The 25224-nt window shown below is 42.2% G+C and overlaps 1 protein-coding gene and 1 long non-coding RNA gene across 10 annotated transcripts in view; one reads left to right on the top strand and one right to left on the bottom strand.

Moving 5' to 3' along the window:
- BOLL (boule RNA binding protein) overlaps positions 1-25224 on the top strand; it is a 94302-nt gene that overhangs the window by 27097 nt on the left and 41981 nt on the right. For all 7 annotated transcript variants that reach the window (XR_012080917.2, XR_012080918.2, XM_078380029.1 and 4 more), the window contains 7 exons: positions 6340-6394; positions 6939-7014; positions 7781-7908; positions 12912-12983; positions 13272-13319; positions 15817-15942; positions 18394-18492. Coding sequence is in view for 5 of the 7 variants with exons in the window: in XM_078380029.1 (XP_078236155.1) it covers positions 6340-6394; positions 6939-7014; positions 7781-7908; positions 12912-12983; positions 13272-13319; positions 15817-15942; positions 18394-18492 (604 nt within the window). In the remaining 2 variants the exon portion in view is untranslated. The remainder of the gene's footprint in view (positions 1-6339; positions 6395-6938; positions 7015-7780; positions 7909-12911; positions 12984-13271; positions 13320-15816; positions 15943-18393; positions 18493-25224) is intronic.
- LOC140701911 (uncharacterized) lies at positions 2244-24894 on the bottom strand. 3 transcript variants are annotated; one of them, XR_013538417.1, is made up of 5 exons: positions 22137-24882; positions 21819-22058; positions 21691-21721; positions 12090-12179; positions 2244-5816 (listed from the first exon to the last, which is right to left on the bottom strand). It is a non-coding gene; the product is annotated as an uncharacterized LOC140701911 (long non-coding RNA). The 3 variants fall into 3 exon arrangements; XR_012080921.2 differs by having other exon boundaries at positions 21819-24894; XR_012080922.2 differs by lacking the exon at positions 12090-12179 and having other exon boundaries at positions 21819-24894.

Consider the following 25224-nt stretch of genomic DNA (forward strand, 5'->3'; position numbering starts at 1 on the left):
TCTTGTACATGTTTCCCCCCATTCCTATGGTTCAAAGGTCCCTAGTCAGGACCCTCCAGATGAGAGCGGAGGCAGTTTTGATTGCACCTTGGTGGCCCAGACAACCATGGTTCTCTCTACTTCTTCAGATGGCAATAGACAGGTGGAAACTTCCTTATCTCCCCCACTGGATTACCCAGGACTCGGGGTCGATCTACCATCCAGATGTCGAATCCCTCCACTTGACAGCCTGGAGGATATCCCATCAGTGAGGGAGGTGCTTGACAAGGCTAGGAAACCGTCAACTACACGATTGTACCAAAGCAAGTGGCAAGGTTTCCTGAAATTTACAGCAGAGCGAGGACTACAACCCTCTCCAGTCTCGTTATCTACTTTACTATTGTATCTCCGGTATCTCTTTGACTTGGGTCTAACCAAGTCTACATTGAAAGTCTACACATCGGCTATAGTGACTTTTCAGCCACAAGACTCTCAGTCTTCCAGATGGTTTTCTCATCCAACAGTGAAAGCCTTCTTCAGAGGCCTGTCTAACATGCGGCCCCCTGTGAGACGGCCTTTGCCCCAATGGTCTTTGCAAGTTGTACTTCACTCATTAGTCCATCCTCCCTTCGAGCCTATGGCTACTTGTGACCTGAAGTTTTTGTCTCTTAAGACTTTATTTCTTGTTGCTATCACCTCGGCTCGTAGAGCCAGTGAGCTTGCTGCACTTCGAGCTGATCCTCCTTACCTTCAGTTTTTTAAGGATAAGGTGATGCTCTACCCAGATGTGTCCTTCCTTCCCAAAGTTGTGTCGGATTTTCATGTTAATCAACCACTGTTACTGCCAACCCTGTTTTCTAATCCCTCTTCGGACATTGAGCGCACGCTCCATTGCCTAGATGTTCATCGTGCATTGTCCTTTTACATTACAAGGACTAAGGACTTTAGAAAAGTCCAAAGACTCTTTTTATGTTTTTATGGCCAGAGAAAGGGATCTGCTGCTTCTTCGTCCACTCTGGCACGATGGCTAGTTTCCACCATCTCTTTGGCCTACGAGTTACAGCATAAACCTCTCCCTGAAGGTCTTCGTACTCATTCTACAAGAGCTATGGCTACATCCACTGCCCTGCTGCGGGGGTAGACATCCCTTCCATATGCAGAGCAGCCACTTGGTCCAGTGTATCTACCTTCATTAAGCATTACAGGCTGGACCTTTGGGCTAAGAATGAGACAAGATTCGGAAAGGCTGTGCTCACATCACTGCTGCAGTGACGGCCCACCATCCTGCAAGTAGCTTGGTAGTCACCCACCAGTGTGGATTCATAGAGAACCACGTTGAAGAAGGACAGGTTACTTACCTGTAAACATAGTTCTTCAATTGGATTCTTTATGAATACACACGACCCACCCAGCCTCCCCACATGTCCGTCACTGTGGATTGAGTTCCAACTCTCTCTATGTGCGGGCATATGGAACTGAGGGTCTGGTGGGAAGAGCGTGCGCACTACAGGGCAACCTAAACTTTGTATCTTTTTCTCAACAGCTCTAGAAAATTCCGAGAGGACCAGCGCAGGCGCTGTTAAACCCACCAGTGTGTATTCATAGAGAATCCACTTGAAGAACTATGTTTACAGGTAAGTAACCTGTCCTTCCAAACTGGTTCCATTTAGCCAAACTGCTTCTGAAAGGGAATCCTATTTGAGGCTGAGCTAATCAGACAGGCACATTAACACAATGTTTGATTGTTCGTTTACTTACTCACTCACTCACTTCGTTTTGTAATCTTCATAGCACCTTCCCATTCTTCTCTTGAAACAGGCTTAAGTCCATCTATCATACCACCATTGACATCCAAGAACTTTTACCATTTCTGTAGTCTGAACTGCACTTGGGGCTTTAGCCCACTACACTAAATCGGGTTCCCAAGCCCCGGTCCGCAGCCATGGCAGAACTGGGCCGTGGAGACAGATCTCCTGCCCCCCCTGCACGCACTCCTCCCATGCACCCCGCATGCATGGCCCACCACCCTCACACACCAGTGCCCCGCCCACCCGTGAGCACCCTTCTGTGCATGCACGCAAGTGTGTCCCCACCCGTGAGCGCAGGGTGGTCTGCAATTCAGAAAAGGTTGGGGGCCACTGCGTTAAATGACATGTCATGGCCCTTTGTTGTCTGCAGGCAGGATAAGGCACCTACAGTGGGGTCCCGACTTACGAACTTAATCCGTATTGGAAGGTGGTTCTTCGGTCGAAAAGTTCTTAGGCCGAATCTGCATTTCCCATAGGAATGCATTGAAAACCATTTAATCTGTATCTGCTCTTTTCTGTCCATAGAAACTAATGGGAAACTGCTCTTCCGCCTTCTGCGATTAGAGGGGGATATTTTTTTCTTTTTTTCCCTTAGGTTCAGGAAACGAGGAGGAAGGCAGGGAACAGTTTGCAAAGCACTTTAGAAATCTTTTTTTTCAACGAAGCCAATTTTAAATCATGCTTTAAAGCATGTCGTGCTGATTTTTTTCAGCACAAAGACACACAGGCAGGCTTTTTAGCTGCTGAGCAAGCCTCCCCAAGCCTCTTCAGAGCCAGCCCATCAGCTGATAGGCGGGGAGAGGAGGGTGCAGGAGCGGGGAAAAATCACAAAATGGCTGCCAGGCTCCCTTCTGCATGTCGGCTTTTAGCTGTTTCCTGCTCTTTTTCCTGCTGTTTGGGGGCTACCAAGTCCTGGTAAGTGACTTTCTTTTATTTATTTTTAAGTTTCTGACCCTTTTTTCCCCTCCAGAAGCCTCTAAGAGGAGGGAGGGGGCACTTTTTTTCCTGTACCTAACTTGAGGGAAGTTCGTATGTTGAGTCCTTATTTCCCCTATAGGGTGGGTTCGTAAGTTGAATTGTTCGCAAGTAGGGGCATTCATAAGTCGAGACCCCACTGTATTAGCCCTTTCTCCCACATGAAGCGGGAAGTGCCCCTGAGAACTTGTCTTGTTCACTTCTTTTCTTTCTGGAACAGCTACCTTGTATTCAACAAGTCCCCACTCAAACCTCTCCATTCAGTTCTTTGACTGTTCTTTTTTAAAGTGGCTTTTAAATGGCAGTCACTTCAGCCAGATGTATGTCAGAACTGGAGACCCTTGTCTGGAATGTACCATCTGTAGATTTGGACCCAGACAGTCACTCTTTTAAATCTAAACTTTTTTTGACAGATCACATGTCCTGGCTTTACTTTCTTCTAGCTTCTGTCTTTACTGAGGAAGTATGGCACAAGTTAGACATCCATAGGGGCCTTAAAATCTACATCAAGAGAATCTCATTTTTTAGAAAATGTGATCCCCCTCTTGTTTCCTATTTTATATTTTATCTTAGGTAAGAAGGTTTGTGCACACTCCAACCATATAGATCAGAGCTGCATTGAATTTGGTTTATGAGGTTTCCCATGTTTTCCAGCATAAGGATGTTGCAACTCATTTACCTAAAATTGTCAGATTGTTGGACTTCTGTTACAAATTTTGTGTCATTTTTTCAGTATTGGGCCATTACTTTCCTCTTCTTTTTTACATTTATACCTTTCTCTATTTTCTGTATAAGGATTTGGGAGAGGAGCCAAACTTGTAAAGCAGCTTTCCCTAAGAAAGTTAATCCTGGCTACTTGTTCATTGCATAAAGCAAGGAATATTTTTATTTTAAAAAAATACTTGGGATTAAAATAACAAAAGTCTTGTGAAGCATCGGTCTTAAAAAAAAGTCTTGCGAAGCACACTCATAGAAAAAAAAGTCTTGCGAGGCACCATAGTGATCGCAAAAACCAATTGTCTTGCGGATTCTTCGTCTCACAAGGTAATCGTCTAGCGAGGCACCACTGTATATCTCAAAGCTAATCTTCATGTTTATGCTGTTCCTCCTAATCTAAGTCTCATCTACCTATAATTTGCAATCTTAATTGTCTCACATACACATTCCTAAGGTCCCTAATCATATCTCTTCCCTGCTAAATATGAATTCCCAAATAACTACATTAAATTCTCTATCATCTCTTCACTCCCTCCTACATACCTGTATTAGAAAAAGCAACCAATCGTGTCCCAGTTGCACTGAAGCAAATCTCCCCCTCTTTGCACTTCCCCAGCAGTCATTATGGTTCTAACTCTCACACACCATGTTTGCTTATCAATCAACTTGTTTTTTCTGCTGGGCAACCAGCTAATTTTCATATACACATAAAATTACTATAAATACAGATGATCCCCATATCTGCGGGGGGATCAGTTGGTGAAAAGTGTGGTTTATAGCTAACACAGTCTATTGGACTGAGGATCTCCCCTGTGCCTGTAATATTTATCTCGACGGGGCCTCAATGAATAAGAACAAAACTGAAATCTTCTCTCATGCCTGTGCTGAAGACAACAGCCTTTGTCTCCTTTTCACACAAACACATGTGCACACACAATCTCAATATCTCAGTGGCTCTGTGGGTTTTTTCCCAAGACAATTAAGAATTTCCTTGTTTGTTAGGGAGTGTTGAAGAAAGGGAAGGCAGGAATGGCAGGAGGTGGATAACATCTCCCAAGGAGCAGTTTGACTTAGATCAGTGCTCCTCCTGCTTCACCAGCCAATCCAACTCTTGAGTTTTACAATGACAACACTGCTGTGGGAGGAAGCTGCCGCAAGCTGCCAGGAGACCAAGCAAAATGGTGTTGTCTTTCCTACACATAATGTACTGTTTGGTTCCCTCTTGTGGCCAGTCTGATAATTACATCTTGAAAATCCATATTTGTAAATACTTTCATTTAATATTTTTAATATTTCCAGACTGTAGATAAGTGAATCAGTGGATGTTGATTGAGCGGATATGGAGGTCTTACTATAATACAAAGGGAACTGAAATTGTCACATATACTATAATATACAACCCATACAGATCATATTGTTACTGAAATATAATGGAGGAAGGAACTTACAGATGCAATGAATATGAAGAATTACATGGGAAGACAACTCATGGAACTAAAATTTTAAAAAATGCAGTGGAAAGAATAGGAACTAGAACAACTGGTGACTCCTACTTATTTGCAAAAACTTCTGAAGGTGACGAAAGAGATGATAATGGAATGCTTAATAATTCAAACCCTTTAAAAATACAAAACAGATAGACACATGAAACCAGCAGAAATTAAATATTCAGTATCCAAAGTATTAACATTTGTGCTAGTTACATTTTTATGTGTGCTCTTCTTGGCTTTAAACAACTGTTTTTCACAGTATCTGGGCAGTTTCTCCCATGGGTTCTGTCTCTGCATCAAAGCCTTCTTGGGAGGTTTCTGTAGCTAGGTGTGAGCTTGGTAAAAGCCTCGCCCCTATCTTTTTGTCACACACTTACAGGCCCATGCCCTTCTCCTTTTTGTTCATTTCTCTTTCAAACTTCACAGTAGTGGCTAGAACAAACAGGTGACCACTGTCTTCCTGTCTCCTTGTGTCTTTGTTTATTTTTTCTATTCTTACAAAGACCATGAAAAAGAAAAACAGGTTACATACATGTAATTTTCAAGTGATCTGCAGATTCACATAATCCAGCTCCCTGCTCTGCTGCATGTGCCACACTGACTGCATTTGCTCATTTTATTTCTGTTGCTGTAACTGCTGTGTCGCTTGGGAGTTTGAACAGAGTGGGAAGGTGTGAGCTGCATTCCTCTGAGCGTGCAGTTGGAGGGAGATGGCAGGGAGTCAAACCAAGCTGTAACCTTGATGTAGAACTCACCTGCTGGTCACACTTCTCACAGTTTGCAGTTGGTTTTCCTTTCCAGCAGCGTGGTACCCACAGGTTCCCCACAGACAAATATAAATAAAATTCTGTGAGTGGATTGACAAATAAAATCAAATAGTTAGGGTAAGCTCTAGACATTTCTGAGACAGGAAATGCAGGTTCCTGTTCCATGTGTGTTCAAAATGACTGCTTAGGAAACTTCTGTTATATTCGGGCACAATAATGCAGATAGTACTGAACCATAATCCATAGTAAAGTGTTACGTATCGGTAGAAATAGTACTAATCTGTTTTTCCTATGAATAAGCTAGGCTTTTGCCCCATTAAAAGCTATTCTGGCAAAGATCATACAAATCTCATTTGCTTTCTGTGCAGCACAATCAAAATAATACATATAATAAAATCTAGCTAACATTTATTTGATACTCTTGTGTACTTTATTAATATGTAATATTAAAAATTGTTGTTGCCATAAAAATTATTTGCTCTCTTTTTACATGACTGCTGGGTGGGCGGTGTATGCTGTATTCAAGATGAAGCAGCAATATTGTTTGGAAAGTTTGTACATATAATGTATGCTAACAATAATAACTTATACTGTTTGACATAGGTATGGTTTCATCACATTTGAAACTCAGGAAGATGCACAAAAAATTTTACAAGAGGTAAAATTAATTGGTTTTTAAAATGTTTAATATTTATTTAAGGCTGTTTATTTCTTGTTAATTTTTTTAATCACTTGAACTTCTCATGTGAAATCTGCATAGCATCTGGGATCAGGACTGTATAAATCCAGCAGAGAGGGTAGAATTGAGGGTAGCGTAAAAGGAAGATGGTGGTTGAACAGGGAGATGAGCGGGAGATTGAGCAGGTCAGGGCCAGTAGAGCTGATTCTCTGCAGGAATGAGATCAAGCAAGGAACAGCAGTTGGAATGCTATAGTCAGGCCACTAGTAACACTATATCTAGTGGAGCTGTGTCTAAACCAGGCAGTCCAGACTTTAATTTTTGAAGTTTCCTCAGCAGGACCCGTCCTTAGAAGACATAAAATGTCAGCTTAAGACAGGAATTCCTAGGAATTCTTCAAGAAACAGACTCTGCTCAATCATGCCCTGATAAAACATAGCTGTTTCTATTCCTGACTGAGAATAATGTATAAAACACTATTGTATTATTATGATATGTGTATATTTTCTTCGCTTTTGTTCAGGCTGAAAAACTGAATTACAAGGATAAGAAACTGAATATTGGTCCAGCAATAAGAAAGCAGCAAGTAGGGATTCCTCGTATGTATTTGCTTACTTACTCCCAAACCCCACAATTGTCATCGTGGACATGATAAATGTAATTTTTAAAAATGGGACTGTTCCTGTGCCACAGATTATTATTTAGTGCTCTATTTGCCTGCTAGTGGACATTAAAATCCCTGTAGCAAGATGGCCCGGTCCTTTGGAGGAATATGACCAACATGTGAAGCATATATCTTTTTATAGTGATGCAGGTTTCTCTCTTTTCGCTACATTCATCAGTTTCTCAAATGTTAATTATATGGGATTAATTACGTAGCAGTGAGTTGATTTTTTCAATTAATATTTTTTGCAACATAATAAACAGATTGACAGAGAGAATGGCTTGGAGTTTGAGAACTATGAGCAATGTTTATGGAGTTTGAGAACTATGAGCAATGTTTATGGAGTTTGAGAACTATGAGCAATGTTTATGGAGTTTGAGAACTATGAGCAATGTTTATGGAACAGGGTTTTCCTACCTCTTCTTCTCATTGAATTTCATGGCACCCTCCCAAAAAGCTGCCCTTGTGAATCAGCGAACTCTCACCCCTGGAGCAACATCTGTGTGTGGAACTGTAGCTTCCGGGGGAATTTGAAGGTTTCTAGAAGCCTCCATTTGCACTGTGAAATTACACTGCACTTGTATAACTGCTTCAGGCCCGTGCTCATTTCAGCTCTTTCTCACCATCCTTATTCTTATTATAGTGCTAATGTAAGTAAGCAAAGTGCTCGTGGGTTTTTATTTTGTCACTGCTTATTTTAGGATCAAGTATAATGCCAGCAGCTGGGACAATGTATTTAACAACATCAACTGGATATCCGTACACATATCATAATGGAGTAGCTTATTTTCATGCTCCTGAAGTTGCTTCGGTTCCACAACCATGGCCTGTAAGTAATGCCTTTTTTAGATTGAAGTGAGTACACCTAATCTGATATCCAAGTAATATTGACTACCTTTTCTGTATTTTCTTTATTCTTGTATGTTGAATACAAAATAAATCTGAACAAAGTTAATCTATGCGGAGATCTCCATATCTCTATTAGAGAGAAGCTCCTTTGAAAGGTGCAGTTCTACTTATTACTCACATTGCAGGCAGAGGGGGAGACTCATTCCATAATTTGGCCCTAAGACATCCTCCTAGGGACTATACACTTGCAACTTAAAAGAACTTTTCCCTCCATTTAAACACTGCTGTATTTAAGAGAATGTGATTAATTACAGTGGGCCCTCGAGTTACAAACAGCCCTAGTTACGAACATTTCGGGTTACGAACCCGATCTCATCGCAATTAGTAAACCCTACTTGCGAACGCAGATCGGGTTACGAACCCAAAAGGCAGGGAGAAAGGGTGGGAAGTTTGAATTTCCCGCGCTTTCTCCCTGCCTTTTTGGCTTCGGAAGCAAGCCGGCCAGGGAGAAATCGGCTCCCTCCTTTCACCAGATGCTGAGTCCTCTTTGTGCTGGGCTGAGCTCAGCCGGCGCGAAGGGGACTCACCGTCGGGTAGAAGGAGGGAGCCGATTCCTCCCTGGCCAGCCCAGCTTGCTTCCGAAGCCGCCCATCGTGCCAGCGGGGACCCCCAAAGAGGTCTCCCAGGGCTTGCACGCCACCATGGGAGACCTCCCTGGGGGTCCTCGCCGCCGCGATTGGTGCCTTCAGAGGTTTCAAAGGGCTTTCCTTGACATCGGAGGAAGCCCTTTGAAAGCTCCAAAGGCAGCGGAACACCCGGCGGCTAGAGCAGGCCGGGCGCCTGGCCGCTGGCCCCCGCCACGTGGAACCAGCAGAGTGCCGGGAGGCTTCGGACTGGTAAGTCCTCTTTTTTTAAACTTTTCTGTGTGGGTTTTGGAGGGTTGGTTTGGACTGGGGGGGTTATGTTTCTGTGGTTTGCGTGTGTGTGTATGTTTTTTTTATTTATTTATTTTTTGCAGTCCCAACGTGGGACTTGCTCTTTTTATTTTTATTTTTGTATTTATTTATTTTTTTGAAATGCTGGAACGGATTAATTCTGTTCCCATGCATTTCAATGGGAAATGCTAGGTCGACTTACGAACTTTCCGAGGTACGAACAACCTCCCAGAACGGATTAAGTTCGTAAGTCGAGGGCCCACTGTATTCTGAATGCAAAAAAAGCAGTTGAAGAGTTAATGAGAAAACAGTAAAACATTGCTGAATAAGCAGAAAGATCAGAAACTTTTTCCCAGCCCAATTCTCCATTGTTTTTTAATGTCTCTGTGAATTCAGGAGCAAAGAAAAATAGTGTCTTTAACTTTGAGCTGATTGGCATGAAATACAGTGCTGAGACAAAATTTCCCATAGGAATGCATTGAAAACCATTTAATCCGTTATGGCTGTTTTTTTTTGTCGAGGCGCTGTTCGCAAGTCGAGACATTAGTGCCCATAGGAACTAATGCAAAGCCGGTTAATCCATACTCTACCACTAGGGGGAGAATTTTTATTTTTATTTTTTCTTCTTTTGACCTAAGATGAACTTAGGTCAAAAAAAAAGGGCAGGAAATTTTTTTTTGTTCTTAAATTGATGCTACGTTCGCAAGTCAAAGCAAAATTTTGTGAGTGGAGCCATTTGCAACTCGAAATGTTTGTAAGTAGGGATGTTCATAAGTCGCGGTACCACGGTATATATTTAATGTAGTGTTATTTTTTGTTCCTGTCATGAGTTTTTGTCTTTGCTGAATCTGACATGACTAGTATGGCAATGGTGCGGCTAAAAAAATATTGTAAATAAATAAATAAATGAATTAAATTCATTTGCAGCGCATAATAAGCTAAAAAAGTTCACAGTGGCTGTCCAAGTTTTCAGCTTAAGACTTATTTCTGTAGTTGCTTGAAGATCCCTAATAATGATGGTCTCCCAGGATCATGACAAGGTGTGACCCTGCTTTTCTTCTGAAGTTAGACAAGATCAATTGCTTAGGTTGATTTGGTACTTTAGTAATTTACTCCCAAATTCTAAATTTATGTGCTGCACTTAACTTTTGTTCCTAATGATACGACTATAGGTTAGGGAGTGACCACATACAGGTTTGTGCTGGGTTGATACAAATGTCACTGTACCACACTCTGCATTTAAACTGCTATTATGGTTCACACAGAAATTGTCCCAGGAAGGTACATTTCAAGTGTCCATACATTACACAGTTCTCCTTTCTCCCTCACCTTTCTTTGCCATTATTATCACTCTGTTACCCATCCCTTTCACTGACATTCAGATACCTTCCTCTTTTTTTTTAACGTTTAGCCATTGAACTAGCACTCAACTGACTAGACATGGCAAGCATTTGAATTAGTGCTGTATCAGTTTAGCACCAAGTTTAGCTACAGTGCTAAACTAGGATTTTTTTTTGTAAAAATACACTTTACAAATTGCATTGCAGCTGTCCTTACTAGTGCCAGCAGAAGGCAAGCAAAAGGTGTAGGGTTCACTTTGTACATCACCATGTTTCACTCTGTGTATCAAGGGTGTCAGCTGGACATTTCTGAAGGATTGACACAGGCAGTCACAGAAGCCAAAAGCAAGATAAAATAATGCAAGTGGAAATGCTACAGAGAACAAGCCCTGCCAGCCAAACAGAATATACCACATACTCATGCCAAAAAATAAGATATATTCAGAGTTAGGGATCATTAGTTGTAGAATAAATATTGAAAGAAACAATGAGAATCAGTAGGAGATACACCCATTCAGTCATTTCCTAACTTAAGAAATGGTCCAGAGTACACTTGTACTGTAGTGAGTACTGGACCCTTTGTGCACGGCAGGAGAGAAAACTGAACACATTCCTTTTGCGTTATCTCCGATACATTTTTGGTATCACCTGGATTTTCGTTCAAAGGTGAGTCTGAAGCCCATAGGAATGCATTGAAGGGGTGTCAATGCATTCCTATGGGCTTTTTAATATCGCATAGCAATGAAATCACTTTGCAGCGATTTTTGCTGCACCGATTATCGTCGCTATGCAAGGCACCACTGTATATTTGTCTCCAGTGTGGAAGGGATTTTCACTCTCGAATTGGCCTTCTCAGCCACACTAGATGCTGTTCCAAGACCTCTATTCAGAGCACGTTACCATCATCTCTTGAGACTGAAGGATGCCTGATCAATATAGGGTACCCCAACTTACAGCATTAAATGTCACCGGGCTGAAATTCAGTAATGTCAGGTTATACCATGTAAGCATGATGATGTCATCAGCCATGACTGTATTTTGTCAATTAAAAGTTTTCTATTCCCATCCCTGCCCCAGGTTTCTAGGCTCCCTTAGGATCCGTTTAGTCCTGGGGAAGCCTTTGAGGATAGCAGAATAGAGTCTTAGATGTTTGAAAATCACCACTGCTGTTTCTGACAGCCATGGAGGGAATGGAGAACATAATTATCAAACATTTAAGACATATTCTCTCATTCTGTTCTCCGAAGGTTCCCTAAGATCAAAAGGAATCTGAGGAAGCCAAGGAACTCTTCAAAATGGGGGGGGGGGCATGGGTTAGGAAACTATTAACAAAGTATGTCAGTGGTCAATTACATCATCAGGTTTACACAACATAACTATGTTACTAGATTTCAGCCACTATCTGCACAATATTAATAACTGTTATCTCTAAACCAGAATTTGAAACAAGTTTCAAGTCCAAATTTCAAATTCTCCAATTTAAAGTTAGCCCTAGTATAAATTAGTACCGATGCCAATATAACGCTATACTGTGGTTAACTAAGGGCTTGTTTATATTTGCCACACAATAAGCTCCATTCTAAATGGAACTGATTTAGAAATCATGTGGTAGTCACATGGTATTTGGGTTTGGGAAAATTTAGAATCCTTTTTAAAGCTGTGTTGTATTTCAGTTGAGGGAGCTACACTGGTTTTTAAACTCATTGCATTCGAGACTTTGTTCTATGTTTGCCCTCATGGTGGCCACTTGCCCCTGCTGCTGCGGTGAGGGAAGGAAGAGAGAGGGAAAAGCTGCTTGCCCCTTTAGAAAGCTTGGTTGCTTCTATCCCTTTAAGAATGCTCCGTCAGTTCCCATTTTTACGCCACAGAAATGAAGGATGCCTTACTTTGCAGCGATACAGAAACAGTGATCCAAGCATGTATCCTCATGGATTCATATGATTTAACCTGAGATCATCCTCAAGCCACTGTCGAATCTGTGGGTAGAGATGGTGCCAATGATTGAGATTGTTTTGGGGATGGTCCTACATAAAAATCATGAGGATCTGTGCCTCTGATTCTTTTTTTCTTTTTCTTTTTTGCCCAAAGACAGTTCACTTTTAGAACTCTGCAGTGGACTGGCCACGCCCTCCCCTTCCTCTAAAACTTCCTGTGCCTGTCTGTCCATTCTCCCCCCCCTCCCCGCTACAGGTCTTGTTGCTGCCACCACCTCTCCTACTGCCTCTTCTGGTATCTAAAGATGTAGTTTGCAGCAGCAGAGGCATTTAGACATGCAGAAATGATTGAAATAAATCACAGTTTCTTATGCATACTAAAATAAAGAACCTTCTGGTGGAACAGTTTTTTATGTCACTTTCCAAACAGGAAACATACTTCCCTGATAAAATAATCTGTATTTCTGTTTATGTCATGTTATTTTAAACTTGTTTTTTTACAAAAGTGGAACAATATACAACAGCATTTCTTATTGTCGGTAGGATCAAGCCCTGGGAAGGTAAGGTAGGGAGGATTTGTGCGAAACATTAAAAGGGGAATAACTATTGCAACTCTGGATTGGCAACCCTGTTTTTGTTTTAGTGTGTATGTTTTGGGTTTTTTTTAGTGCATTTGATTAAAAGAATAATGATCTAGGTATATGAATGTCTTTGTAGTGCTTCAAATACACAATGACAGCTCAGTAAGATTCTGATCTTTATATTTTCTTAAAGTCACGTTCGATATCGACTTCCCCTGTGATGGTAGCTCAGCCTGTTTATCAGCAACCTACGTACCATTATCAGGTAAAATTTGAAGGATTTTTGTGACAAGATTGTGACATCAAATGAGGGAAATAACAGATAACTAAATTGAGATTTTCTGTAATCGTGATTGTAGGTATTATGTACTACTAAACAAAGAACCACTATAGAGTTATATAGATACGTGATCTTGGCTTTTATCAATTTATTTTACTTCACTTTGTTATTATTAATGTCAGGATTTACTTCATTTTACAAACTTTGTAACTGTGTTGATTGGGGATTTTGACCATGCAGAATTTTGTACACTATTCTCTTCCATTATCATAGGCTCCTGCACAGTGTCTTCCAGGACAATGGCAGTGGAGTATACCACAGGTAAATTATGTTCAATCTGCTTTATATTTTCATTTCCAAAGTATTTAAAGCAAAGCGTTATGGTTGAAGTTTCACCTTCAGAAGAAGACAGATTATGGTGTAGATAAAAGCCCCTTCACTCAACATGTAGGCACATTAATGCCCCCCTTTTATAACTTAACTTCCACCGCATGTAAATGTTACAATCTTGTCACACTTGCTACTCCCTACAAACTACTTCACTTCTAGAGTAGAAGAGATGAACAAATCACTGGCTTTGTTTGTGTTGCCATCTGCAGACAACAGATATGCAGTACAATCCTATCCAGTTACATAATCTTTACTAATCCATTCCCAACTGATCCGTGTTTGGGGGAATGAAATTATATTGTGTTTAATGGGCCTAGTCTTCTTGGGTAAACACTTGCATTGTGTACTTGGGGTGAATGTTAAAGTGCAAAAGGGTGCATCTGGCCTCAATTTCCTTTACTTCTGGTGTTATAACTCCACTATGACTGTCTCCTTTAAACAGAAGAATAGTTGGTTGGTTCTCTCTTTGTGAATGGGCTTTTCTGCATGTTGAAATACAGAAACACATAGACATCGATGTTGGAAAAAGAATGTCTGCCTTTAATGCACGAGTTAATACAGTGTTTTTTAAAAATCACTGCATAAATAAGTTAGCACAAAGGAAACTGTCCAGAGCAATAGTCAGTATCAGATTCACTACAGAAAGCACAGCTGTTTTTCCATTCTAGTTTCTGTCTGACTTCTTAGCCCCCACTTGCTGAAAAAGACATGGAAGCTATTTAAGCCTCTCTCTTAAAGAAACTGGGCCCATGTATTATTGTTTATGTATTGTTCAAAGTTTTCCTCTGAGAATGGTATCCAAGGGTCAGATGTATTCTACCAAAACCTAGTCCTACCATGGGAGAGAGATAGAGAATTACCATTTTCAACCCATGGTAGCCAGTGCCATTTGGATGAAAGCCACAAGTAGCGATCTTAGGCTTCGAAAAGGTGGCAAGATTGAGAGGTAGAATCATACCATCTCTGAGTAATAGGCATAATTTTTTTAAAAGCAAACAGACAAATGTTTCCATAATTCATTTCTACATGAAAGACAATGATAGCATTCATCAGTCATAACCCTACAGTGATATACTATGACTAAGGCCGCTATGTCGATTACATGTATTGCATACCCTTCTTCTGATGGACTCAGGAGAGTAAAAATGGTCCAGTTCCTCCACTTCTGTCCCTGCAATAACTATGAAAAAGCTGTGGGGCTGAAACATAGGGACTGTGCTGGTCACTAATAACCTTTGTGGCTGATCAGGGATTTGAACCTGCTGCATCTTCCTAGCTCTCTTTATTGCTTATTGCTACATTAAAGGCACATCATGCTAACAGAATCATGATGACACAAGAGGTGTGTGTTGACCATTCTTAGCAAGTATGCTGCTGGCTTGGAACAATTTTGAAAGGAGAGAATATGTTAAATATCACTTCAGCTGCACTGTTTCCTGTGGATCCCAAAGAAGATCTAGCTTTGAAAGATTATACATTGACAACTTGCTATAAAAGACAATTGGCTATACAGTCAGTAGATTCATTACTTTCCCTGAATTACTGGTTGAGATGGTGTCCCACACTCTCTCACAACGGAATGCTTTTTAATTGCTTGTAGATTTTGAAAAGTGGAAAGGGAAGTAGATAGAGAATACAAGAGGGGGGAAAGTAAGATCAGACACAGTTATGCAGACACAATGATGTTGAGATTTCACAATTTCTGAAATAAGAAAGAATATCAAAATTTAATGATTGCAGCACACGGTAATAAAAAGCAGGCATCTGGATTCTCCCACTGAAGGGCACTGGCTGTGGTAATTAGGATCAGGGGCGAAATTGAGCTGCTTTGTCATTTGTTTGGCAAGATGTTTGGGTCACTGCAATATGGCTTAAAATTTGATTGGAATTATTGAATGAGAAAGTCATGATTTCCAATCTATGGCAGCAGACATTAGGAGAGCATGACTTCCCATTAAAAAATTCCAGAACATAAATATAATTGGAGAGGAAGTACTGGATGAGGGACGAGCTGGCTGTAGGTCAGTGGTTCTTAACCTTTGTTACTCAGATGCTTTTGAACTGCAACTCCCAGAAACCCCAGTCAGCACAGCTGTTGGTGAAGGCTTCTGGGAGTTGCAGTCCAAAACTCCTGAGTAACCCAAGGTTAAGAACCAGTGCTGTACTGTAGGTGAACATGTAGTCAATTCTACTGTAGGCCATATTCTTCAAATGTAATTTTTTAAAAAATTAAACTTTGTTGATAGGAGTAGTGTGGACATGGTTGAATGTTAGTCATGTTTGATCTAGCTCTTGTGTCATATTTTGGAGATAATTATATATAGTAATTATGTTTGTTTTAGACTTTTATATTAAAACTAATTCCTTTGTTAGTCTGAGGTCTTAGAATTTAGTAGTTTGTGTGTTTTTTTAAATTCTGTTTCTTTAGTCCCCTGCTTCTCCCACCTCATTCTTCTATCTGCATCCTTCTGAAATTACTTATCAACCACTGGAAATTGCACAAGATGGTGGATGTGTTCCTTCTCTTTCTCTGATGGAAGCTGCAGTTCCAGAGGTATTTATATTCAGAAAAATATTTAAAAACGGTGTCTGCTCGATAAAATGCTTGTATACTAGACAGATCTGTTAGAAACCGTGCATAGTGAATGTTACCTTTCAGTTATCATTAAATTGCTAGGGGACAGAATTGGCTGTCCTCATGTAGAATTTTTTGTTAAAGGGCTGTATGTTTGTTTCTCTGGTTACCAGTACTTATAGCTCCATTTTGTCACAAACATATCTGCAGTTACAAGGATTCACATCCACAAGCTGTATTGCACTTCCCGCTGCTGGAAATATGGAAAAACCAGCTTTATTCCTATGTAGATGTACATGTACTTGTGCAAATGCTCCATGTCAAAGAGCGAAAAAGGATACTTTTTATCTTGCCTACTTCTCTATGTTCCCTAAGCCAGTGCTTTGCTTGCTTGCTTATTCCTGCCTCAAAAGATTTAGTGAAAAGGAGACCACACTCTTACTGTCAATTCCCAGGCGCCAACCCAAAGCTTTCTTTTCTTTTCCCTGTTTTTAGTGGGAATTAGCATTATCCTGCCTGCAGATTAACAAGAGAGATTGGATTAAATGAAGGAAGAGCAGGGAGAGATGAGGTGACAGTTTATTTCCTTGGTGCTTGAGGATTTGCTCTAATATCAGTGTCTCCTTTATCCTTAACTCTTTGTAGTAGCAAAGTGCAAAGTGTTGGTTTATAGAACAGAGAGAAATAGAAATGAAGCAGCAGCTGTTTCTAGCTCAAGGTTCTGGTGCTGCTAGTCAGCAACAAGAATATTTGTTTACAGGCCCTATTTGATGAGGTTTAAGATTATTATATGTAGGAGGTGCCTCATTGCAAAACTATCCCATCCCCACCCCAAGAACCAGAAAATCTCATGAAGGCAGAAGGGACAGAAAGGCTCAGGAAGGCATGGAATTTGTTTCTGGAACAAATATTGCATCATAAAAATGGTGGAGCAAATCCTGGAATAATCAGTGATGAACCAGTAACATTTACAGCAACAGAAACTCCATTTGGATAAGGCCATAGACTGACAACTGCTGGATAGCTCAGTGGCTTAGGCATCTGGCTGTGGAGCTAGAGGTTGGGAGTTTGATTCCCACTGTGCCTTGACGGGGCTGAACTTGGTCCATAGGGTCCTTTCCAGCTTTGAAGTTCTAAAAGTGATACACGGTCAGTTACTTGTATATAAGGAATTAAATAGAAACTCTGTTGGGCAGAAATAGCCTTTCTCCTGTGACTTTGGTTTCTTAGGGATAAGCAGAATTTTCTCATACCCTGACATGCCTGTTGCACACAGCTTGTATAAGGTGCTGGTTGTGAAGTTCTTTATTTTGTCTCATTGAATTTTGAGAGTGGTGTGTGGAATTAAATTTGTTTCTGGCAGTATAACAGATAGAACGTCTGCTCTGTGTGTGTGTGTGTGTGTGTCTGTGTGTCTGTGTGTGTACGGGTGTGGGTATACGGGTATGGGTGTACGGGTGTGGGTGTCTGGACGTGGTGGCGCTGCGGGTTAAACCGCAGAAGCCTCTGTACTGCAAGGTCAGAAGACCAGCAGTTGTAAGATCGAATCCATGCCACGGAATGAGCTCCCATCGCTTGTTCCAGCTCCTGCCAACCTAGCAGTTCGAAAGCATGTTAAAAATGCAAGTAGATAAATAGGTACCACCTCGGTGGAAAGGTAACAGTGTTCCGTGTCTAGTCGCGCTGGCCACGTGACCACAGAAACTGTCTACGGACAAACACTGGCTCTTCGACTTGGAGACAGTGATGAGCACCACTCCCTAGATAAAGACATGACTGGACTTAATGTCAAGGGGAGCCTTTACCTTAACTCTGTACACTTAGGTGTGTCCCTAGCCGCTCTTTGACAAAACGGATGAGGCAAGTCACCACAAAAACAGTTTTAATAGCCATCTGATGTTGGAGAAAATAATGAGATAGTTGAATGTTAAAAACATTTCCTGTCTTTTAAGGAAAAAGTTCTGACCCACTAAATTCCAATTTCATTGATTTTACAACTGCTGCCTTAGAATCTAGTTAGATGAATTGTTTGTTTGGTGTCTTCAGACCCATTGCAAAGAAATTTCTGCTCCTTTTTTCAGTTCAGTCTCTGCCTTTCCTTCAGGACAAATATCCTTCTATTCCTCATTGTTATTTAGCTTTCTACATGTGTCACTGTTACATCTACATTACAAAGTCCTTTTTGCTCCAAATCAGCCAAAATTTAAAAAAGAATGAAAAAGATAGCCGCAGCTTTTGATCAGGAGCATATAAAAATCAGATACAGTTCTGTGCTTTGCCAGTGATTTCAAGACAGTCATATTACCAGGGTCAGTATACTGTTATGTTCCTAATTAAATGTGAAAAAAATAGTTTGAATAAAATAAAATTTCTGGTTAATGTTTTTCTTACATTGAACTACATAGAAGTGTTTCTGTTTTTGCATGCTAGCCATATTCTGATCATGGAGTTCAAGCAACGTATCATCAAATTTATGCACAGAGTGCCATAGCTCTGCCAGCCCCTGTGATGCAACCAGAGTCTGTTAAAGTAAGGCCTATAAACTTTCTCTCATTTTGGGGGTACAAATCAAGTTGGATGGGGAAGTGAGCATTACGCTGTTAAGATCATATGTGAGAACTTGTACATGTTCTGGGAATGCACACCCATAAGATGACTTTTAGAAACATAAGAGTAATTGAGTTGGAAGAGGCCGTGGAGGCCAACTCCCTACTCAACGCCGGAATCCAAATCAAAGCAGATCTGACAGAAGTTTGTCCAGTTTTCTCTTGAATGCCTCCAACATTGGAGCGGAATTCCTGCCTGCCTGCCTGCCTATCTGTCTATCATGGTACTGTGTGGAAGAACCCAATGAACTGGCTTTACAGGACATGGCAATAGTGCATCTTAACACAGGTTGGACTCACTAAATCACATTCATACAGTATTTAGCAGAGGAATTTTAAAGATGTTTATGTACTGTATTTGCCGGCGCACAAGGCGACTGGCCGTATAAGACGACCCCCCCCAACAGGAGGAGGAGGAAGAGGGGAAGCAGGCGGGTGGCGGGCGAGCGAGCACGCAGCAGGCTCAGCGGCGCAGGGCAGTGGGCAGCCCGGGGGCGGCTCAGGCATGGCAGCAAGAGGGCGAGGAAGAACGGAAGAGGCTGAGTGGACGGCGGCAGGAGGAGAAGGAAAAGGGAAACGGGTGGCAGGCGAGCGAGTGCGCGGCTGGCTCAGTGGCGCGGGACAGCGGGCAGCCCGGCGGCGGGCTCTGGCCACTCAGGCATGGCAGGCTGTGCTTCCCTCCCTCTATCCAGACCGACTGCCTGCCTGCCCACCTGCCTTCCTCCCCGGCCAGCGCGGCATACAAGACGACCCCCCCACTTGGAGGCATGTTTTTTGGGCCCAAAAAGTCGTCTTGTACGCCGGCAAATATGGTACATCAGTATGTATGCAATACATTGGGAAGCAGCTGCAACACCAAGTTACTAGATGTCAAAATACATTTGCTTTAAAAAATATTGTGGGGAAGCATCAGCTTCATTTGTTTTTGTGTTGCTTGTCTATTTGTTGTAAACTGCCCAGAGTGGCCCTGGCTGCCAGATGGGTGGTATATAAATCAAATAAATAAATATAAATCAGCATGAAGATAAAAACCTGCAAGGCAGAGACAGTTCTAACATCCACGCAGCTGTTGTAAGCATTTCATAAACTAGCAAGGATTTAGAGTGATGCGGTTTGGAATGCAGAGGTTGCTGCAGTGTTGAAGAGGGGAGGGGGTATTTATTTAATCCACATAAACACACCACAGAAAAAGGGGAAGCTAATGGGACAACTATCAGTGTGTTGGGATAGCCCCTTCCATAAATTTATCTACTTGTAGAGCTGAAGAAAATTATCCATCTGTAGCATTTTTGGATTATCTAAAAATTGGGGAACATTGTAACTCCAACAGGAATAATATGAAGAAAGGGAAGATGTGGACTTGGAGAATAAACTGACAAAGGTCTTAGTTTAATAACTCAGAATTTAAGAGAGAAAGACGCAGTAACAGAATTCTGTGACAATCTTGGATTCTTGCTGGGATTGGGGGCTGTGAGAGTGATTCCAGCTCAGTGATACTTAAGGTTTTTAGTGAGCAGCCATTGAGCACTGTGGAACAATTAGGTCCACTGTAATATGGTAGTTTTGTGCCTCGTATAAAATTTTTGGAGTGGTCTCTTTAAAGTAACTTCTTAATCTGCTCAAGTTGTGTTATGACTTGCTTGTAGCCATAACACAGCTGGCTAATCTTTCTTGATAGCCTGCCTTTTCCAGAAGGCAGACAAATGTCAAAGGAAAATAGAATACCTGATTGATCAAAGTGGTTTTGTAAAGGGATACGATGGTTCTTCATCGTGGCCTCTGTGAATGCATAGAACTGGGTTAAACTGCACCTGCACAGGATTCCTCGGAATCTTCTAGAGCTTTTAGAGAAAAAATTACAGTGGTGCCTCGCTAGACGATGATAATCCGTTCCACTGAAATCACTGTTTAGCGAAATCATTGTCTAGCGAAAAGCATTTCCCCATCGGAATGCATTGAAACCTGTTTAATGCGTTCCAATTGGGAAGAATCGTCGTTGTCTAGCGAAGATCGGCCATAGGAAAGCCGCTTTGCGAACCGCTGATCAGCTGTTTAAATCGCTGTCTTGCGAAGCTGAGGTCCCGAAAACACCTGTTTTGTGAGCGCGGAGGGAGCTGTCAAAATTGTTGTCTAGTGAAAATCGATTTACAAAGCAGGGACCAAACATTGTCCAACGAAATTCCCCCATAGGAATCGCTATTTTGCGAATTGCTATAACGATCTCAAAAAGTCAATGTCTAGCGAAAAAACTGTCATGCGGGGTAACTGTCTAGCAAAGCACCACTGTAGTAGCAAGTTACCCCTACAGTGCATGCTCCGCCTGCCTCAACCTCAGTTCCATTTTTTCCGCCTTGGCGACAGGAACTTCTCGCACTAGAGCTCCCTATTTTTCTAAAGACTAGGCTTTATTCGACCACAGACTGTCTGACTACAATTTCTGTATTCTTCCTTGATTTATTGTTACCCCTCGGCTTAGATTTGGACTGACTGATTAACCCCTTTCCCGGGTTTCCCGCCCTTTTTTCACGGATTGTCTCCTCTACTCGACTACGGACCACTTGGACTTTGCCTTTGGATTCTGGACTGTGCTTCAATACGGGTTTGCCGCTCCATTTTTTCCCCATCCTTTTTATCTTACTAGCTGCTTTTTAACTACCAGACCTGTAAGTCGCGATTTTTATTACAAGTTTTATTTATTTGTTTGTTTGTTTATTTATTTATTTATTTATTTATTTATTTATTTATTTATTTATTTATTTAGCTTTATGTCCCCTTCGGGTCCCTTCAGGCGGTGTGCCTCATGTACCTGTAAGCTCCCTTTTTCGGACGGCCACAAGCGCTGCCTTTTTTGTTTGGGGAAGGGTCATCAACCTCACTCTTGCAGGCCCTGTAAGAACTTAACGAAGCCTGCCCTTAAGGCTAGACAGCAGAGGCTGAAACTTTATTTGTGGGACAGAACTCTCTCCACGTCAAAACCCAACATTATGGAGACTGCCTCAAATCCCTCAGCTACCCCCCGTCTTGAGGATTCCACCGATTCCACGCTGTCTGTACCAGCATCTAAGGCTACGGGGAAAACTGCTAAGAAATCTGCCCCTTCAGCCGCTAAGAAATCTCTTACCTCGGCATCGTCTGCGCCACAAAAGGAAGACCTAAAAAAGAAAAAAGTACAGCCTAAAGACAAGCCCAACAAGCAGTCTACCAAAAAGGATCGGCATAGAGAAATTCCGCCAGTCTCTGCATCCTTACCATCACCCATCTTAGAGGATTCATCATGGGACCGTGATTCCCCTTAGGAGGCTGGCGATCCTATCCCTCTTCAACAGGCACCGGTGTCGGTCCCCATGCCGAGCTGTTCGCCATCGCCTAGCCAACTAGAGAATGGAGTCCACTCTAGTGCAGCTTCTGCCCATTACAGCCCTGTTCTGACCAGGCATGCGTTGAATATGTCTCCTTCACCATCCATCTCATCGGAAAGAGGCTCTCCACCTCGTAAGAAAACAACAAAAAGGAAGCATTTAGCGCCTGAGCGGCATCGACATTCTCGTCGAGAAGTAGTCATTTTACCTCACTCCTCTTGACGTTGCAGTCTTCCACTGATGATCCTATATATTTGATGGTGAATCAGAAATGCTCTCGACGTCGAAGAAGAGATTATGAATATTCTTCAGACTCCTCTTCTGACGTTGAACGGAAGCGTAAACATAAGATACGCTATGTATATGCCTCAAACATCGTCATCCTTGTCTGCGTCCCCACCTAGGCATCGACGCCGAAAGTCCCTCAGCACCAAGGATGTGACCTATACAAAATCTAAGCAGCACAATGTCGAGAGAAAGTCTTCTAAACAGCCAAGTGTGTCATTGCCAACGCACACCAGTAAACATAAAATTGTTCAAACCACTCAACAGATGACCAGACTTAGTTCTCATACACAGAACACTCGAGCACCTCCATCCATTCCTCCTTCTGAGCAGGAGGGTGTACTGTCCCTTCCGCCTTCCGATCAAGAGGAAGACGTATATTCTGAGGACTTTGAAGAATCTCCTGTAGATGGTAGGACACCAGAATCGGATGCTGGGGACCCGCACACCTCCTCACCTTCTAAGGATTTTTCATCATATGCTCAGATGGTCTCCAGAATGGCAAAATATTTAAAGCTAGAAGCCAAGCAGCCCCCACAACCAAACGAGGACCTTGTCTTTGGGGACATTTTACAGGACAGAACCGCACCGCTTAGTCTGGCATTTATTCTGGCTCTTATGGAGCTGGTTAAGGAATCTTGGTCTCTTCCACCTGCTTTCACTCAGGTCACCCGTCGCATTGAGAACCATTACCGTACACATGGTGAAGAGGCAGAGTTTCTACTCAAGCATCCTACCCCCAATTCAATTATAGTCCAGTTTAACACCTCAAGATCATCAGCTAGAGCCAAGGTGACACCTACTAACAGAGAAGGCCACAAACTAGACATCCTTGGGCGAAAGCAGTACTTGTTTGCTACATTCCTACTAAGAGTGGCAAATTATCAAGCTGCAATGGGAGCGTACCAAAAACAACTGTGGACAAGAATACTCCCTGCTTTGGAAGCAGCTCCAGAAGACACTAGGGAATCCTTCCTCAATACTTACTCGGAGGCCATACAGTAGCTAAACATCAGCGCCTAGCCTCAAGGCATGCTGCGGATGTGGCATCTAAGTCCATGATTTCATCTATAGGTCTAAGAAGGCATGCAAGGCTGCGTTCCTCAGGTATAATGGAGGAAGCTAAGTCCCATATTGAAGAGCTCCCTTTTGACGCTACAGGACTTTTTAACGAAAAAAGAAACAATGACAAGATGGAGAACTTACATAAGATTAAGAAAATTGCAAAATCCTATACCATCCAACAACAGCCTAAGTACCAAAAGTACTTATGGCGCAAACCTTATAATCAGCAACAATATCAACCATCCTCTTCTTCTCAAACTTTCAGGTCGTTTAAACAGCAGAGCACCCCGAGATCCTCCCAAACATCTTCAGCTGCAACTTCTTTCCGTCCTCAAGCTTTGTCAAAGAGGTGCACGTCTTACCGGGCCCTGCTAGAAAAACAAAACTGTACTTTTGACTTAGACGTTCCCATATAAAATCCGTCTCTCCCCTTTTCTTCAGAATTGGCTATCGATCACAAATGGGTTCTAGGTATAATACAATTCAGCTATTGATTAGAGTTAGTAAAGTATCCACCCTTAGGTCACATCCAGTACACATCATTTTCACCAGCACTGGAAGAAGAAGTCGCTTCCTTATTTCAAAAGCGTGCCATCCAAAGAGTACCACCTCAAGACATAAAGAGCTACTTTGCGGTTCCAAAGAAAGACCCATTCTAGATCTGAGAGCTTTAAACACTTACCTTCATCCTCTTCGCTCCCGGATGGTAACTCTAGAATCCATTGTCCATCTCTTACATCGCGGAGATTGGTTCACAGTAGTAGATCTTCAAGATGCCTATTTTCATGTCTCCATTCACCAACACTATCGAAAATACCTACGTTTGGCCTTTCAATTCTGCGCCCTTCCCTTTGGCCTTTCCACAGCACCTTGCACTTTCACAAAGTGCATGGCACCTGTGGCTATGTATCTTCACCTGGACTGTGTGTCAGTTTTTCCTTACATAGACGACTGGTTGATTGTGGCCAGCTCTCGACACAAAGCCATCCAAGACACCAAGTTTGTCTTGCACACCTTAACAAATCTAGGCCTTCAAGTAAATATGAAAAAATCCCACTTAGTCCCCACACAAGTGATAGACTACATAGGTGCTCGACTGGACTCTGTAAATGCTTGAGTCTTTCTACTACCAGAGCGTTTTCTAAAATTGTGCCAAGCTGTGCATACGTTCTATCGGTATCCCAAAGTAGCAACTCGTCACGCTCAGCATCTTCTTGGCCTGATGGCATCCACAACGGCGGGGCTCCCTCATGCACGCCTCAAGATGAGATCTCTGCAGGCGTGGTTTCTATCCCACTTCGATCCAATGACAGACAGCAAACACAAACGACTACGAGTCACACAAGAATTGGCAAAGCAGCTCAACTGGTGGGCATCAGTTCCACATCTACTCATGGGACGTCCATTTCGACCTCTACGTCTAACCGTGCAAGTCACCACAGATGCCAGCCCCACAGGGTGGGGAGCCCATTGCGGAAATCACACATGCTCTTTAGTCCGCAAAGGAAAGTTGCCTCCACATAAATCATCTGGAGATGTGGACAGTTATAAAAGCTTTTTGAGCCTTTGACCCGCTAATATAAGGTCGTAGTGTCCAAGTAGTTACGGACAACACCACAACCATATATAAACAAACAAGGAGGCACACGCTCCATGTTGCTTCTTTACCTGACTATTCTTCTGTGGGAATGGTGCTATGACCATCACGTGTTTCCCATGGCGATTCATGTCTCCATGGAAGAAAACGAGTTTGCAGGCTCGCTGAATCGTCTACCCAAACAAAATCACGAATGGGAACTCGACACAGCAAAGCAAAAAGCAAAGTGTGCTGCTTATATACCGCCCCATAGCACTTCAAGCATTCTCTGGGTGGTTTACATAATTATGCAGGCTACACATTGCCCCCCCAGCAAGCTGGGTACTCATTTTACCGACCTCGGAAGGAT

This window comes from Pogona vitticeps, chromosome 1 (genome assembly GCF_051106095.1).
Source record: "Pogona vitticeps strain Pit_001003342236 chromosome 1, PviZW2.1, whole genome shotgun sequence".
Lineage (NCBI taxonomy): Eukaryota > Metazoa > Chordata > Lepidosauria > Squamata > Agamidae > Pogona > Pogona vitticeps.